The 17,225-nt window shown below is 53.2% G+C and overlaps 1 protein-coding gene and 1 non-coding gene across 2 annotated transcripts; both read right to left on the bottom strand.

The window, feature by feature from the left end:
* Nucleotides 1-9,464: 9,464 nt before the first annotated feature.
* Nucleotides 9,465-14,442, bottom strand: UBE2S (ubiquitin conjugating enzyme E2 S). The gene is made up of 4 exons (XM_066270998.1): nt 14,187-14,442; nt 13,410-13,557; nt 11,168-11,358; nt 9,465-9,885 (listed from the first exon to the last, which is right to left on the bottom strand). Exons 1-4 carry the CDS (start codon nt 14,187-14,189, stop codon nt 9,556-9,558), a joined length of 672 nt encoding a protein of 223 aa, XP_066127095.1. The 5' UTR covers nt 14,190-14,442; the 3' UTR covers nt 9,465-9,555.
* On the bottom strand, nt 12,572-12,647 carry TRNAA-GGC (transfer RNA alanine (anticodon GGC)). Its single transcript has one exon. It is a non-coding gene; the product is annotated as a tRNA-Ala (tRNA).
* Nucleotides 14,443-17,225: the final 2,783 nt, after the last annotated feature.

Below are 17,225 nucleotides of genomic sequence, written 5' to 3'. Positions count from 1 at the left end.
GAGGCAGAGGCCATGGAGCCATCCTCAGCACCCAGGCTAATTTTGCTCCAATGGAGCCCTGGCAGTGGGAGGGGAAGAGAGAGAGAGAAAGGAGAGGGAGAAGGGTGGAGAAGCAGATGAGTGCTTCTCCTGTATGCCCTGGCCAGGAATTAAACCCAGGACTTGCACACACCAGGCCAATTCTCTACCGCTGAGTTAGCTGGCCAGAGTCTTCCAGGCCTATTTGACCACAGCCCATTGGCCCTATGTGTGTGACCCAGGCCATGTCACTATAACGGCCAGCTTGTTCCTGGGGGACCTCCATACCCACTGGTAGCAAACAAGTCAAAGGGTGTGGGGACAGGAGGGACTGTGTCCAGCTGGGGGAGCCCAGTCCCAGTGTGTGCTTTGGTCCAGCGCCCCTGCTCTGGTGGGGAGAGCTAGGAGTTGGTGGAAGTTCCTGCATTCAGTGCATTGGAGATGACCTCAGTGAGAAATTTGTAAGTACAGAGTAAATAAGTCAAATCCTCAGAATAATCTAAGATTTCCACACTGCTAGAACATGACAGCTTCAAGGCCGTAGATGACTTTTTTTGGGGGGGTGGGGGGTGGATGAGAAACTTTAACTTGTAGTTGGGTTACTTTAGTTGTTCATTGCTTCTTGTATGTTCCTTGACTGGGGGGCACCAGTTGAGCAGTGACCCCTTGCTCAAGCTGGTGAGCCTGCTCAAGCCAGCAACTTGGATTGGGGTTTTTTTTTATTGATTTTTAGAGGAAGGGAGAGACAGGTACCTCAATCTGTTCCTGGATGTGCTTTGATGGGATTGAGCCAGAGCAGCCTCTGTAATTCTGGACAATGCTCTCATCAACTGAGCTGTCCGGCCAGGGCAACTTTGGGGTTTTTAAATCTGGGACCTTAGCATCCCAGATGGATGCTCTATTTTTAGATGACAATGTTTGATCCATGAGTCTAAAGGCCCGGGATCTAGATAGGTCAGCACAGTGGGTGTGGCCAGGTCCGCCCACCTGCCCCAGTGTGTGGCCTACAAAGGCGAGACTGGTGACCATCCTGGTCTTGATTGTCTGGACCCTGTCTGTGGACACTCATGATAGGAACTTGGGGGAGGGCTGTCTACCCCTCAGGAGAGAGGTGACCCTTTTTCAACCTGAAGGATGCAGGTGATCCTGGGGTGGATGATAACCGCTCCAGGAATGTCTTACAACTTGGTGGTAGGGTCAGCCCAGGGCCCCCATTGTGCCATGGCGGCTGGTTTGGGGCTACCAGTGCCCATCTTCAACTGTCTGAAAACAGGAGACAATGACAGCTTGTGAGTCCTTGCAACCCAACCCCTGGAGAGTAGCACAGGCCCACACAAGTCAGCCAGGGGGGTGGTGGCAGCCCCAGGCTTCCTGCCAACGGGCTCCCACATCATTCAACAGCCTGTTCTTGTCTAAGGACCTGGCCTGCCAATTTTCGACCTTCAGCTAGGCTGGGAGTGTGAGCCCCTCTGTCTGTCCTGCCACAGGCTGTCTGTCTCTCACATGCTCCTGGTTCTCCACAGGAGCCCTTGGGGACCAGCCACCCCGCTGCAGGCTCTGTGGGGTCTCGCTCTGCCTCTCAGTCCCACCTCAGCCTTTCCAGTGTTCCTATCCACCCTGCTACCCCTGACATTCCTGTTTCCAGAGGCTGCCTCTTGTTATGGCGTCAGACCTCTTGGGTCTTCCTCTAAGGCCTGTCCAAAGAAGGTTCTTGCCTTCTCACCCCTTGCTTGCATGCCTCAAACCTCTTGGTGTTTCTCACCACCTGTGATGACAGGTGTTCAGCTACCACCTTGGCCCCTAGGTTGGTGGCCTTGAGCAAGTCACTAGACCTCTGCAACTGTTGTTAAGATGCAAGGAGCTAATGATCACACAGGGCTGAAGACAGAGCCTGCACATAGCAAGAGCTTCTTAATTAAGTTAGCAGAGCATAAGTTCCATGAGAAGTTGGACCTTGCCTCTATTCTTTCTGTCCATGCCCAGTGTGTAGATATGTGTGTGTGTGTGTACATGTACACGTGTACACGTGTGGAGTGGCCATTTCTCATCCAAGTACCCCAGACATTTCCACCCCACAGATGTGGAAAGAGGCTCACATGTGGGCAGGTCACCGACATCACAGGTCCTGACACATTTCCTTCGTACCAACTGTGCCGGCCACTATGCCGGTAACCAAGGATCTAGTATCAAAAGGGGATTCCCGGCCCTGGCCGTTTTGCTCAGTGGTAGAGCGTCAGCCTGGCGTGCAGGAGTCCCGGGTTCAATTCTCGGCCAGGGCACACAGGAGAGGCGCCCATCTGCTTCTCCACCCCTCCCCCTCTCCTTCCTCTCTGTCTCTCTCTTCCCCTCCCACAGCCAAGGCTCCATTGGCGCAAAGTTGGCCCGGGCACTGAGGATGGCTCTGTGGCCTCTGCCTCAGGCGCTAGAACGGCTCTGGTTGCAACAGAGCAATGCCCCAGATGGGCAGAGCATCGCCCCCTGATGGGCATGCTGGGTGGATCCCGGTCGGGCGCATTATGGAGTCTGTCTGACTGCCTCCCCATTTCCAACTTCAGAAAAATACAGAAAAAAAAAAAGGGATTTCCTGTCCCGCCCTCCTGGGGACCCTGTGCAGAGAGGAGAACCCTGCTCCCTGTCCCCATTTCCTTGACCTTGAACAGAAAAGGTCCAGGGCAAAGGACTTCTCTCAGGACCCGTGTTCGGGTTAGGGGGCCAGGACCCTAACTCCACACCCAAACGAGGAGCTCCTGACAGCCACCTCCAACCAGTCCAGCCTTCCCCAGTGAATGGACCTGACCCCGCCTACCATTCCCATGACAGTCCCTTGGCAGAGCTGATGAGACCCACCACCACCTCACTTCCCTGCACCCAGACACCCGGGGCGCTTGTACTGGCCAAGGTGACACGTTGTGGCCTGCTCAGTCAGTGCGTCCAGGACATGTGATGCGAAGGATGACAACTCTGTGAAGGAACCAGGCGGCCAGGAGCCGGGAACAACTGTCATGCTGACACGAACAGACTTCCAGAGTTGCTGTTAAGTCAAAAAAAGCAAGGTGTGGGGGGGAAAAAAAAAAAAGCAAGGTGAGGCATGCTCTGTCCAGACCCCGCCAGTGGCTTAGCGGGATAGATATCGGCCGTATTTTTCGTTCCATAAGACGCACCTAGGGTTTTAAGGAGGAAAATAAGAAAAAAAAAAATCTAAACCAAATGGTGTGTTAAAATATTTAATAAAATACCATATTTTTTGGTCCATAAGACGCACGGGCATTTTCCCCTCCACTTTTGGGGGTAAAAAAGTACGTCTTGGCCCTGGCCGGTTGGCTCAGCGGTAGAGCGTCGGCCTAGCGTGCGGAGGACCCGGGTTCGATTCCCGGCCAGGGCACACAGGAGAAGCGCCCATTTGCTTCTCCACCCCTCCGCAGCGCTTTCCTCTCTGTCTCTCTCTTCCCCTCCCGCAGCCAAGGCTCCATTGGAGCAAAGATGGCCCAGGCGCTGGGGATGGCTCTGTGGCCTCTGCCCCAGGCGCTAGAGTGGCTCTGGTCGCAACATGGCGACGCCCAGGATGGGCAGAGCATCGCCCCCTGGTGGGCAGAGCGTCGCCCCTGGTGGGCGTGCCGGGTGGATCCCGGTCAGGCGCATGCGGGAGTGTCTGACTGTCTCTCCCCGTTTCCAGCTTCAGAAAAATGAAAAAAAAAAAAAAAAAAAAGTACGTCTTATGAAGTGAAAAATACGGTAAGTTTGCTTGCCTTTGTTTGTTTTTACCCAGAAAAGTATGCAAGCACCTGGTAAGGTAGGTTGTATGGATTCAGAGAACTGGATGTTGGGGAGAAAGGACTGACTGGGAGGGAGCTGTTTCTTTGTAGAAACTTGTTTTCCTTAAAAAATTTTTTAGCCTGACCAGGTGGTGGCGCAGTGGATAGAGCGTCAGACTGGGATGCGGAAGGACCCAGGTTCGAGACCCCGAGGTCGCCAGCTTGAGCGCGGTCTCATCTGGCTTGAGCAAAGAGCTCACCAGCTTGGACCCAAGGTCGCTGGGTCCAGCAGGGGGTTACTCGGTCTGCTGAAGGCCCACGGTCAAGGCACATGTGAGAAAGCAATCAATGAACAACTAAGAAGTCGCAACGCGCAACGAGAAACTGATGATTGATGCTTCTCATCTCTCTCCGTTCCTGTCTGTCTGTCCCTATCTCTGCCTCTGTAAAAAAAAAAAAAAAATTTTTTTTAAATGTTGCTGCTTTTTGAATGGGTAACATGCACAGGGTATTCCTGGCTCTCCTTCTTGAGACATAATTGCGGCTTCTAATGTGACCTACTAAAGCAGGGGTCGGGAACCTATGGCTTGCGAGCCAGATGTGGCTTTTTTGATGGCTGCATCTGGCTCACAGACAAATCTTTAATAAAAAAAATAACGTTAAAAATATAAAACAAGGCCCCGGCCGTTTGGCTCAGTGGTAGAGCGTCGGCCTGGCATGCAGAAGTCCCGGGTTCGATTCCTGGCCAGGGCACACAGGAGAAGCGCCCATCTGCTTCTCCACCCCTCCCCCTCTCCTTCCTCTCTGTCTCTCTCTTCCCCTCCCACAGCCAAGGCTCCATTGGAGCAAAGATGGCCTATGCCTCAGGCGCTAGAATGGCTCTGGTTGCAACAGAGCGATGCCCCGGATGGGCAGAGCATCGCCCCCTGGTGGGCGTGCCGGGTGGATCCTGGTCGGGCGCAAGCAGGAATCTGTCTGACTGCCTCCCCGTTTCCAGCTTCGGAAAAATACAATAAATAAATAAATAAATAAATAATATATACATAAAATATATATTATATATATATATAAAACATTCTCATGTATTATATAGTCCATTCATTTTCTACTGCTCATGTTCATGGTTGCGGGTGGCTGGTGCCAATCACAGCTGTCCTCCAGGACAACACCAAATTTTTATTGGATAATGCGTAATGTACATGGGTGGTTATATGGCTCTCACGGAATTACATTTTAAAATATGTGGCATACATGGCTCTCTCAGCCAAAAATGTTCCCAATCCCTGTACTAGAGGTATTAAATACACACACAACCAAGGATACACACATTCTGTTTTTAAAGATTTTATTTATTGATTTTTGAGAGGGGTGGGATGTCAAGCAGCACGAAGCATCAACTCGTAGTGGTCGTTTCTCATATATGCCTTGACCAGGCAAGCCCAGGGTTTCGAACTGGTGACCTCAGCATTCCAGGTTGATGCTCTATCCCCTGCACCACCACAGGTCTGGCACGCCTACTCTTTCAAACAAAATTTAAAGGAACCAAACAGAAATGGTAGCATATTATTCACACTGTGTGCATAGTGTCATTTCTTTTACAACCTGTTCTGGAGATTGGTCCATATCAGTACATAATGAGCTTTATGTTTAAAATATGTTTACTTAAAAATAAAAATAACTGTGAAGGAAGCACCCATGTCAGCCTCACCCAGGTAAAGCAGCTGAAGATCTTCCTTCCATCTTTCCTTCCTTTCTCCTTCCCTCCCTCCCTCCCTCCCTCCCTTCCTTCCTTCCTTCCTTTCTTCCTTCCTTCCCTCCCTCCCTCCCTCCATTGAGCTGGTGGTCCTGTATGTGCCCTGACCAGGGAGTCAAACTGGCAATCTCTATGTTCTGAGACAAGGCTCCAACCAACAAAACTATTGGGCCAAGGGCTTATTTTTTATTGATTTTTAGAGACACGGAGAGAGCAAAAGAGAGAGGGGAGGAGGAAGGGAAGTATTCATTTGTTGTTCCACTCAGTTGTTCATTCTTTGGTTGCTTCCCATGTGTGCCCTGCCGGGATCAAAACTGCAGCCTTGTCCTTCTGGGATGACACTTTTTTTTTTTTTTCCTGAAGTGAGAAGCGAGGAAGCAGACAGACAGACTCCCACATGCATCTGACCGGGATCCACCCGGCTGCCGACTAGGGAGCGACACTCTACCCATTTGAGGTGTTGTTCCATTGCAATCGGAGCCATTCTAGTGCCTGAGGCTGAGGCCATGGAGCTGTCCTCAGCGCCCGGTCCAACTTTGCTCCAATGGAGCCTTCCACTTGGGAGGGGAAGAGAGACATATGGTGAAAGGAGAGGGGGAAGGATGGAGAAGCAGATGGGTGCTTCTCCTGTATGCTCTGACTGAGAATCGAACCCAGGACTTCCACACATTAGGGCCAATGCTCTACTACTGAGCCAACCAGCCAGGGCCTGGGATGACACTCTTAACCAACTGAGATAACTGGCTATGGCTGTGTTGTATTATTTCTTGAATATATAAATATGTTTATACATGTGCAGTCAGGACAAAAGCCTGTGCTATTATGTTCAAGAATGTTGAGTAATAAGATGTGTGTTATTTTAACTGTACCAAACATTTCATGCCCCCACCAGGAGCAAATGAGTGTCTTTAGCTCTACAACTGTGTCAATACTTAGTATTTGTTTCTTGTTTTTGTTTTGTTTTATAAGTGAGAGGAGAGGAGATAGACAGACTCCCACATGCGACCAGACCAGGATCCACTTGGCAACCCCTGTCTGGGGCTGATGCTTGAATCAACCCAGCTATCCTCAGCACCAGGGGCTGACACTCAAACCAGTCGAGCCACTGGCTATGAGAAGGGAAAGGGGAGAGAAGAGGGAGAAGAGAAGCAGATGGTTGCTTCTCATGTGTGCCCTGACCAGGAATCGAACCCGGGACATCTGCATGGTGAGCTGACACTCGATCCACTGAGCAAACTGCCAGTGCCTATACTTAGTTTTTTTCAGACTTTGAAACTGTTGGATTTCATAGGAGTGTAGTGATATCAATTTTGGCTTACTTTGTGCTTTCCCAGTAACTAAGGGGGGTGAGTGCCTTTTCATGTGTTTGATAGTGATTTGGATTTCAAGTGCTTTTGTCCATTTTTCTTTAGTACTTTTAAATTTTTTTCTGAGACAGAGAAACAGGAAGGAAGAGAGATGAGAAGCATCAATTCTTTGTTGAACCACTTTAGTTGTTCATTGATTGCTTTCTCATATGTCCCTTGACCTAGGGGGCTGCAGCAGAGTGAGTGAACCCTTGCTCAAGCCAGCAACCTTGGGCTTCAAGGCAACGACCTCAAGGTTTCCAGTCTGGGTCCTTAGTGTCCCAGGTCGAAGCTCTATCCACTGCACCACCACCAGTCAGGCTTTCGAGCTTTTTCTTCTTATTATTATTTTTTTCATTTTTTTTTCTGAAGCTGGAAACAGGGAGAGACAGTCAGACAGACTCCCGCATGCGCCCGACCGGGATCCACCCGGCATGCCCACCAGGGGCGATGCTCTGCCCACCAGGGGGCGATGCTCTGCCCCTCCTGGGCGTCGCCATGTTGCGACCAGAGCCATTCTAGCGCCTGGGGCAGAGGCCACAGAGCCATCCCCAGCGCCTGGGCCATCTTTGCTCCAATGGAGCCTTGGCTGCGGGAGGGGAAGAGAGAGACAGAGAGGAAAGCGCGGCGGAGGGGTGGAGAAGCAAATGGGCGCTTCTCCTGTGTGCCCTGGCCGGGAATCGAACCCGGGTCTTCCGCACGCTAGGCCGACACTCTACCGCTGAGCCAACCGGCCAGGGCCGAGCTTTTTCTTATTGATCTGTAGATTTTAAAGTATTCTTTAGATTAGCCCTTTTGGGTTATATAACTTGCAAATATCTTGTCTTACTGACTTGCCTTTCACTCTGAGCAGTGCTTGATTAACAAAAACTTGAAATGGACTTTACACAAAGTGAAATACATCTGTTTTGAGGATATAGTTTGGCAAGTTTTGACCAATTTATGCACCCATGTGACCACAAAAATCAAGACCTGGAATATGTTTATCACCCCAAAAAAACTCACCCATGCCTCTCATTTGCAGCTCCCTGATCCCAGACTGCCAACAGTCTGCTGTCAGGCATTAGTGATTAGCTCGGCCTGTTCTAGAATTTCATATACCTGGGATCATTTGGCACCCTTCTGTATGAGGCTTCTGCGGATCAGTATTTTGCTAAGTGGCATCTCATTGTAGGAACTCACAATTCCTTGACTCATTCATCTCAAGAACATTCGGGTAATTTCCAGTTCTGTTTGTTTTTTGTTTGTTTGTTTGTTTTAATTCATTTTTAGAGAGGAGAGAGAGGGAGAGAGAGGACAGAGAGAGAGAAGGGGGGAGGAGCTGGAAGCATCAACTCCCATATGTGCCTTGACCAGGCAAGCCCAGGGTTTCGAACCGGCGACCTCAGCATTTCCAGGTCGACGCTTTATCCACTGCGCCACCACAGGTCAGCAGTTCTGTGTTTGTTATTAAGGCAGCAACCCTGAAATCCATGTACGGGCTTTTGTGTAGATCTGTCTTCCTCTTTCCATTTTATGGTCATTTTTAACCTTGTGCCCTGGGGCCCAGCACAGGGCAACAAAAGTGTGAATAGTGGATGAGAAACTTAAGCAAACCGCATTTCCCATGTATAAGATACTCCCACGTTTAAGACACTCCCATGTATAAGACACTCCCACATATAAGACGCACTTTAATTCTGGGGCCCAAAATTTGAAAAAGAAAGTATTACATACAAGTTATTGAACTCAAGTTGTATTCATCCATACAACTCTTCATCACTGTCAAAGCTCCTATCCATTAGCTTGTCCTCATCTTTGTCTGAGGATGAATCCGTCTTCAACAGTGAATTCAAAAACAAGCACGAAAAAGCGAGAAATGCAAGTAAAAAAAAATCTACAGCCACTGTATAGGATGCACCCAGTTTCCAGACCCTAAATTTTTTCGGAAAAATGTGCATCCCATACATGAGGAAAGAGTGTTGTGGCCACCTCATCATGTGATTAGTCAAGAGCAAATCTTGTCAACTGGGCCCTAATCTTGTGCATTTGAGGCCTGAGGGCCAGGACCCCAGACAGCTTCCAGAGCTGAGGACAGCCCCCAGAACTGAAATCCACCATGACCTTGAAGAGGACTCGAGAAAAGAACGTGGCAGGTGGAGACCCCACCTTCAGCATGAGACCCAGCCGAGTGCCCGCTGAGCACAGACTCTTACCATGGATGGGGTTGGTTGTACTGGACCAGGGCTTGGTCACTTGTTGCTCCCAGGAACATGCTGGATCTGGTGTTGTGAGAACAGAACTTTGCTCCGCTCCAGGACAGATGGACAAAGCTCATCAGAGGAAGCAAGAACCGTGTCCTCAGACTTGTCACTGCGTTGGGCAGGCCCTAGGACCCGCCCCTTACCACCCCACTTTAGATGGGAAATGTGATGTGAGGGGCTGTCAACCCTCGCTGCCATAGAACAGAGGTGGCTGCTGAGTGCTGGACTATGTGTGGACTTGAAGGTGGGGTACCAACTGCATGAGCCCGAGGCAGAGGCTGGTACCTGGTACTAAGAGGCACAGTGGTCGCTTGCTTTTCCAACTTTATTTAGAAAAACAAATCCAGATCCCCGTGCCCCGTCCCCTCCCCCACCCGAGCCATAACTTAAATAACTTAGAGACAGAGTCGAGGGTTGGGCAGGCATGGGGAAGGGAGAGCCCACTACAGCCGCCGCAGAGCCCGCTTCTTATCCGTCTTCTTCTTAGCCGCCAGTTTCTTGTCCCGCTCGCCTGCATGCTTCTTGGCCATGGGCCCCTCGGCCCCTCCAAGGCCCCCAGGGGCCACAGGGTCAGTGGCGGAGGCAGAGGCCACACTGGCCAGGGACCGACTGGCCTCGGGCAGCCCACTGCTGGGCCCGCCGGCCCCACCGTGAATCTCCGTGAGCAGGCGGGCGCGGGCCGCGTATTCCTCGTAGTTCTCCAAAAGCAAGCGGCCTGCCTCCTCATTGAGGGCGGACTCAGGGTTAGGGTGGATCAGCAGGCACTTGATGGTCTATGGAAAGAGAGCCCAGAATTAGGGGGGCAGAGCTCAGAGGACCAGTGATCCAGGGAAGGGACTTCTCCAAGGGTCCTTAGGAGATGAAAGGCACAATCTAGGACACACGCCTGGGCCTGTTGGACTGCAAACCTCCCCTTACCGAACCACAGAAAGATGCGTAAACCCAGGGCTGTCCCTGGTTTTAACAGGGATCCCAAGGGCAGAACCACAGACTCTGGCTTGGCTGGGCCACACCAGAGAAAGGCACCAGGATGTCAAGGGCGCCCTGCCTCCACCTCCACTGACACCCCAGAATGTGCCTGGCCTTGAGCAGGCAACAGGACCAGCCCAGCCTGTAAACAGGGGCAGCACCCCAGCTCAGCATCCATCACTGATGATGACCAGGGACCCACGACTGACCCTAATTCGGACCACGACCTACAACCGGAAGCCCCTGTTGTAGCCCCCCCCCCCCCAGCCCCGGCCAAGGCTGACAAGAGTTGAGGCATGGCCCCTGCGGACCATCAGGACACCAAGACAAAAAGTTACTCTGTGAGCTCATCTCCAGTGGTGGTGTCCCCTGGCAGCCCCCACTGACACTCCAGGGAGAAGAGGGAGAGGGTTGGGGATCTGAATACCTTGGGGCTGAATTCACCCCTATGCCCTGCAGCAAACACAATTCCCTGTCCTCCCAACCATCTGCCCAAGGGGCTCATTAGAAATTCAGTTTAAAAAAATGTCTTAAGCTGTGAGGGTGTGGGAAGGCAGCAGGTGATCTAATGGTTTAAGTGGCCCATGGGGGACCACCCCTGCACTGCTCTCCCCCATTTAGACTTGACAAAAATATTCCCACTCTGGCTGGCTAGCTCGGTTAGTTTGAACATCATCCCAATAGAGAAAGGTTGCGAGTTCAATCCTGGGTTGGGGCACATACAGGAACAGACTGATGTTTCTGTCTGTCTCTCTCCCTTTCTCTTTCTTAAAATCACAAGTTCCCAGTTGGGCAAAATCACCCCTAATTGAAAAATAATGGTTCATGAAAACATTCTGCAATTACAGGGTGATGAATGAACAAACTTGGGAGACTACTAAAACACCAGCTTTATGTCCTGAGTCAACAGTGTCCTAGTACACCCACCACTTGTTTTACAGCATTGCCAAATCTTTTAATTTTCCAAAAAAGCTGGAAACCTGGATTTTTACATGAAAGCCCCCATCAACCTCAGTCTATTTTAAAAACACAAACAGGGAACAGACATCACTGGGGCGCCCAGGCCGTGGCCGGCCCAGAACTCACCAGAAGCACATGCCGGATGCCCAACTCGGCCGTCCAGTCCCTCTTGAGCACGTTGACGCAGATCTCGCCATTGGCGCCCACATTTGGGTGGAAGATCTTGGTCAGGAAGTAGCCCTTGGGCGGGGAGGCAGGGAAGTCCTTCCCCAGCAGGAGTTTCATGCGGAACAGGCCTCCAGCGTATGGGGTCCCCTCTGCAATGCGGGGCAGGGCCAGGTCAGGGGACACAGGATTCTGGGTCACCCGGGAAGACCCCAAAGTCCTATATGCATGTTCTGGTTGGGAGGCAGGGGCCCAGCTGCCTTCTCCACCAGACTGGGCATTCTGGTGGGCAGGACAGGGTTAATTCTAGGGGGCCACAGGCACCTGCCTCTGAGTTAGCCCCAACTCTGGCCCCACTTGTACCACCATCAAACCCTGGGCTCCGCCCCTGGACGCCTCTTCTCTCCCTAGTGAAGGCCCTGGTTGCATGCCCTGCCCAAGAGGCACAGACACTCGCACCCACGTTCTTCCTGGAAGAACATCTACTTGGAAGCCATGCAGGCAAATGATGAGGCAGGTTTGCCAACTCCACAGTCCTGACCTGGTCAAAAGGCCAGGGGTGCATTCGAGGTCTGTGGCCACTCATGCCCCATTCCCAACACGTGATCCATCAGCAGCCCAAGCAGCCAGCCTCTAGATCCTTGGACCGTCCCTACCTTCCTGGTCCAGCTGAAACACTTCCCTGCTCACCTTTACCAGTAGTGGTCACCCAGCCTCCAGCTTCTCCCGCCCCCATACCCTCCCACCCAGGCCACTGAAGTCAAAGTGAGCTCTGTAGAGACCTGTCACACCTGCTGTAACCCCACCAAAGCTTCCTTTCCAAACTCCCTACAGAGGTCTACAGGCCCTAAAAGATGTGCTTCCTAAAAGCCTCACTGCTCTTTTTCTTCTTTCTGTTCCTACAAAGCAGTGGTCCCCAACCCCCGGGTTGCGACTGGTACAGGTCCACAGAGAAAGAATAAATAACTTATGTTATTTCCATTTTATTTGTATTTAAGTCTGAACGATGTTTTATTTTTAAAAAATGACCAGATTCCGTTACATCCGTCTAAGACTCACTCTTTTTTTCTTCTTTTTTTGGTATTTTTCTGAAGTTGGAAACGGGGAGGCAGTCAGACAAACTCCCACATGCGCCCGACCAGGATCCACCGGGTATGCCCACCAGGGGGTGATGCTCTGCCCGTCTGGGGCATTGCTCTGTTGCAACCAGAGCCATTCTAGCACCTGAGGCAGAGGCCATGGAGCCATCCTCAGCGCCCGGGGCCAACTTTGCTCCAATGGAGCCTTGGTTGCGGGAGGGGAAGAGAGAGACAGAGAGGAAGGAGAGGGGGAGGAGTGAAGAAGCAGATGGGCGCTTCTCCTGTGTGCCCTGGCTGGGAATCGAACCCAGGACTTCTGCACGCCAGGCAGACGCTCTACCACTGAGCCAACCGGCCAGGGCCAAGACTCACTCTTGACGCTTGTCTCAGCCACGTGATACATTTATCCATCCCACTCTAAAGGCTGGTCCGTGAAAATATTTTCTGACATTAAACCGGTCCGTGGCCCAAAAAGGTTGGGGACCACTGCTACAAAGCACCTCCCCACCTTCCAAGTAGCACGTCAGCAATCACCTGAACTGTCACCCCCACCTCACCAAGTTTTCCCTGTCCCCACTCCTGATGGGGCCCCCTTCAGTACACACTCTCGTAACAACCTGGCTTACTTTGTAGAAGTTTAACAGAAACACAGTGCACTTGAATCAATGCAATAAATCACTGCAGGACGAAACCATCACACGTAGTCACTCATTATCACTGTTATATCCCGCAGTGCCGTGTCTGACAGCTGAGGCCACCAGCCAAGTCTGCCCTCCAGGTTGTGGGTGATGTTCTCACCACCTGGCACCCTCTCCACCCCACCCTTCAGGTCCTGGGGAACCTGTGCTTGACAGCTCTACACCAACCCCGGGTATGGCACTCATTAAATGCTCCCATGGAGACCAAGACTCTCTCACTTCACTTTCAGGAACACAGACAACAATTTGTCCTTTTTAGTGACCTGCCCTGCAGACTGAGCACCAGAGGCGCGCCTGTCTTGACTACCTCGTCCCCAGGTGTGGACAGAATCTCCTGTGTAATGAGAGCTTCCTGCTCCCGTCCTAAAAACGAAGAATGTAAGAAGGTAGCAAGTATGCCCCTCCCTGCCCCATTCCCACACTCACCAGGGCCCTCGATGGTGACCTGCAGGTCGGTGAGGTCCTCTTCGTTGGGAAAGACCTTGATGCCATCCGGCGGGTCCGTGGTCAGCGTCGTCACCTCCTTGTAGACCAGGCGGATGACGTGGGGGGGCAGGTTCTCCACGTTGGAATTCTGTGCACAGAGAGGTGGCTCTGGGTGGGCAGCAGAGCCACACAGGGCGCCCTCCAGGACGCTGTGGCCGCTCTCCTCTTGAACCCTGATGTCTGGTCTTGACCTTGATGTTCTAGGCTGCCAAACTCCCCTGGGTTTGCAGACCACCACCCAAAATGTTCAGGACGGGCCGTCCTGGGCTCAGAGTCCCCTCTAGAAACGACGGCGGTTCTCCAAGAGCGCTGGCGGCAGATGCTACTCTTCCTAGCAGCCCCCTAAGTCCGCTCGCAGCCTCGCATAGGCCGCCAGCGATGCCAGCCCCCCCTTCTCCACCTGTGAACCCGGCTCCGGTCCGGCGATGGCGGCGGCGCTGCATCCTTGCTCCCGGAACTCCCACGATCGCGCCACAAAGCCCGGACAGCCCTCCCGTGCAGTGCCCCGGGGACCAAGCCGGGCCTTCCCCCCTCCAAGGAGCCTGCGGGCCGCCCCGGCTCCCGCCCCGCCGACAGGAACGCCAGTGGGCCCATCTTCAGCCCAGGACCCTCAGGCTGGGCCTCCAACCCCCTTAGATCACCCGAAGCCCCGCCTCCTCCTCCGCCTCCTCCAGGGGGCCTCCCAGCGCCCCTCCCGGGCCTGGCCACCGCGCTCACCATGACTGCGGCCGACCGGGGGCGGGTCCCCCCGGCCCCCTTCCTGCGTTCTCTGCGCCGCCGGCCGGGGCAGGGGGGCCCAACTGCTGCCGGTGCGGCCCTGGCGAGGCCCCGGCGGCTCTGCTCCGCTCCCCGCTGCCTCCGACGCCTGCCTCGCACTGCGTCCGAAGATACAACTCTCCCGGTTGCCGGCCGCACGAAGCCGGCCGCGCGCGCACCGTCGCGTTTTTATACTGTCCGCAAGCCACGCCCCCTCACGACCTCGGAGCGTCGTGGCGCGACCCGTGACGTCAGCGCGTATGGTCCTCGGCGCTCGACGAGCTCGGTCCCCTATCTGTAAGCTTCGAGCAGAAGAGGTAGAAGTTGGGGAGCGGGGCAAGCACCGGGCCGACCAATGGGGACACGCGAGCGTGGAAATGGGGACCCCCGGGACATAAGGGCGCCAAAAAGGGGTAGTAGAGAGGTAAAGAACGCGAGAGGTGACTTGACTGTTGATTGGTCCGTTTGAATGAGACGCCGCCACAGTCCGGAGGATGCACTCGTTCTTACGCTCCAGAGCTCGTGCCCGCGACTAACGGTCGGCCGGAAGGCTGGGCGGGGCGAGAGCAGGAGGGACTTGGGGGGGGTTTAAACGGCTGATGGACGGCGCTCCAGCCAATAGGAACGCACACTCGTTGGATGGCGTCACGAGACTCGCACGGACCAATTCTTGCAGGAGAAGGGGATAGCGGAGAGGCGTGGCGATCGACCAATAGGAACCCTGTCCAAGCCGCATACAGCCAACGAAATCAGTTTGTTTTTGTATATGCAGATGAAGTAGCCGCGGGGTCGCCCGCGCCTCCTCCGCTGGTGGAGGGGTTGGGCGCTGGGGATCAAATCTACATTTTTCCTGGAGGTGCCATTTTGTCTTGGGAGTGACCTATGACCTCTGTGTCTCGCGTTGTAGAAGTTCCGAGACCAGTCAGGGCAGCTTTGAAACGCATGGACCCCCGTCCCTTCCGTGTGTGACCCCAGACCCTGGCCAGGCCTCAGTCACGAGTTCCCGGGCCTCAGTTTCCCCACGTGGGAAATGGGCAATGGGGATCTCTTGTGATGGCCGAGAAAAAGGAAGCATTCCAGCCTTCCTCAGGGCAGGGCTACTTCTGGGACTGACCCAGGGTTTTGAGGTCTTGAGCCTCCAGACCTCCAGCAAGACTCACCTTACCTGTCTGCAACTTGGAAGCATGGTGGTTGGGACGGCGGAGCTCCTCCAGACCTAACAAAGTCTGAAAATGGAGACCCGTGCTGATGCCAAGAGAGGAGGAGGCCACGGGGTGGGGGTGGGGGCAAGTGGCCTCACTGGCTCCTCTGAGCATGTGGGCCGCGGTGCCCACTCATCCCAGGGAGTCGAGGCCCGTGTGGCTAGTGTCCTGAAGAGACCCCTGGCCACCAGCTTCTGGGCAAGGAGACAAGATGTGGAGGCACCAGCCATAGTGACATCCAAAGTCATGGAGGCTGGGTGTGCAGACACCCGCAACCTGCCCTTCCGTCTTCATTTGCTGGACGTGGGCCATTCAGCCCTCTTTTTTGTGTGTGTGACAGGGACAGAGAGAGACAAGAGAGGGACAGATAGGAAGGGAGAGAGATGAGAAGCATCAGTTCTTCGTTGCAGCACCTTAGTTGTTCATTGATTGCTTTCTCATATGTGCCTTGAGAGGGGGGAGGGGCTACAGCAGAGCCAGTGACCCTTTGCTCAAACCAGAAGAGCCCGTGCTCAAGTTGGTGACCTCATGGTTTCAAACCTGGGTCCTCTGTGTCCCAGTCTGATGCTCCATCCACTGCGTCACTGCCTGGTCAAGTCTAGCTTCAGAAATTAATCATGTTTTCTGTTCATCTGTATTGAATTACAAAGAAACACATGCTTGGAGAGAAAGCCTCGCGCTCACTGCAGTGCTTGAAGTGAAAACAGGAGCTCTGTCCAGCCCTCAATCACTGCCACCGCCACATTCGCAGCCTTCAGGCACCTGCTCGTGACCTGGGGGGTGTCTTCCTCCCCACACGCCCTCCCTTGGCCGTGTGTGTGTGTGTGTGTGTGTGTGTGTGTGTGTACAGGAGCGGCTCAGTGGTGTTCCTGTATGGGATCACACCAGGCTTCTTTCTAGCATTCTTTGGCTGACGGGCCTTTTTGCCAGTACTGTCTGACTCACGGAGCGGCCGTGAGAACCCATGGACATTTATCTTTGGGCACAGCTGTGAGCTTTTCAGGAGGAGAAATTCCTAGAGGAAATTCTGGAAGTGGGAGCCCATGTTTGCAGTTTTGCCAAGTGGCCCTTGGCAGGGGCTCTGCCTATTTGCATAACCTTCCAGGATTGCCCACAGTCCAGGACTGCCCGTATAACCCTGGGGACGTCCAGGTTAGTAGATGAGAAAGAACTGAGTGTATCAAAACATATTAATATTAAAACTGGGGCCCTGGCCCGTGGCTCAGTGCATAGAGCGTTGGCCTGGCATATGGATGTCCTGTGTTTGATTCCAGTCAGGCCACATAGGAGAAGTGACCATTTGCTTTTCTGCCCTCCCTTTCCCCCTTCTCTCGTTCTTCCCTTCCTGCAGCCAGTGGCCCAGTTGGCTTGAGTGTGGCCCTGGGCACTGAGGATAGCTCAGTTGGCATATATCAGCCTCAGGTACTAAAAATAGCTCAGTGCTTGAGCACTGGCCCCAGATGGGGTTGCTGAGTGGATCTCTGTCAGGGCACATGCGGGAGTCTGCTTCACTATCTCCCCACCTCTCACCTAAAAAAAAAAATTGGAGCAGGGTTAAAGGGTCTGGAGGGGATTGTAGACGAGAGGTCAGGGTGAAAAAAGGAAAAAAGATGTAAGGGAGGCCAGGAAGTAAGTTTTTTTTAAATCTTGAGAAGACCTTTCCAGGCAGAGGAAGCAGCCAAGTCAATGTCCTGATACAAAAATGAGCCCTAATCTTAGCGGTCTTCAAAATATGTGCAGGGCGTGGGCAAACAAAAGGCCTCCCTTTTCATTTGCATTTCCTGCCTTCCCAGGGAGG

Source organism: Saccopteryx bilineata, chromosome 3 (genome assembly GCF_036850765.1).
Source record: "Saccopteryx bilineata isolate mSacBil1 chromosome 3, mSacBil1_pri_phased_curated, whole genome shotgun sequence".
Taxonomy (NCBI): domain Eukaryota; kingdom Metazoa; phylum Chordata; class Mammalia; order Chiroptera; family Emballonuridae; genus Saccopteryx; species Saccopteryx bilineata.
The sequence above is the reverse complement of the archived record's forward strand: the minus strand, read 5'-3'. Positions and strand labels throughout refer to the sequence as shown.

Bases quoted from the DNA above. Each gene is read 5' to 3' on its own strand.
- UBE2S (XM_066270998.1), bottom strand. The intron at 11,359-13,409 runs GTGAGTGTGGGA...CCCGCATTGCAG, and splicing joins GGTCACCATCGAGGGCCCTG to AGGGGACCCCATACGCTGGA. The intron at 9,886-11,167 runs GTGAGTTCTGGG...CTCTTTCCATAG, and splicing joins GCATCCGGCATGTGCTTCTG to ACCATCAAGTGCCTGCTGAT.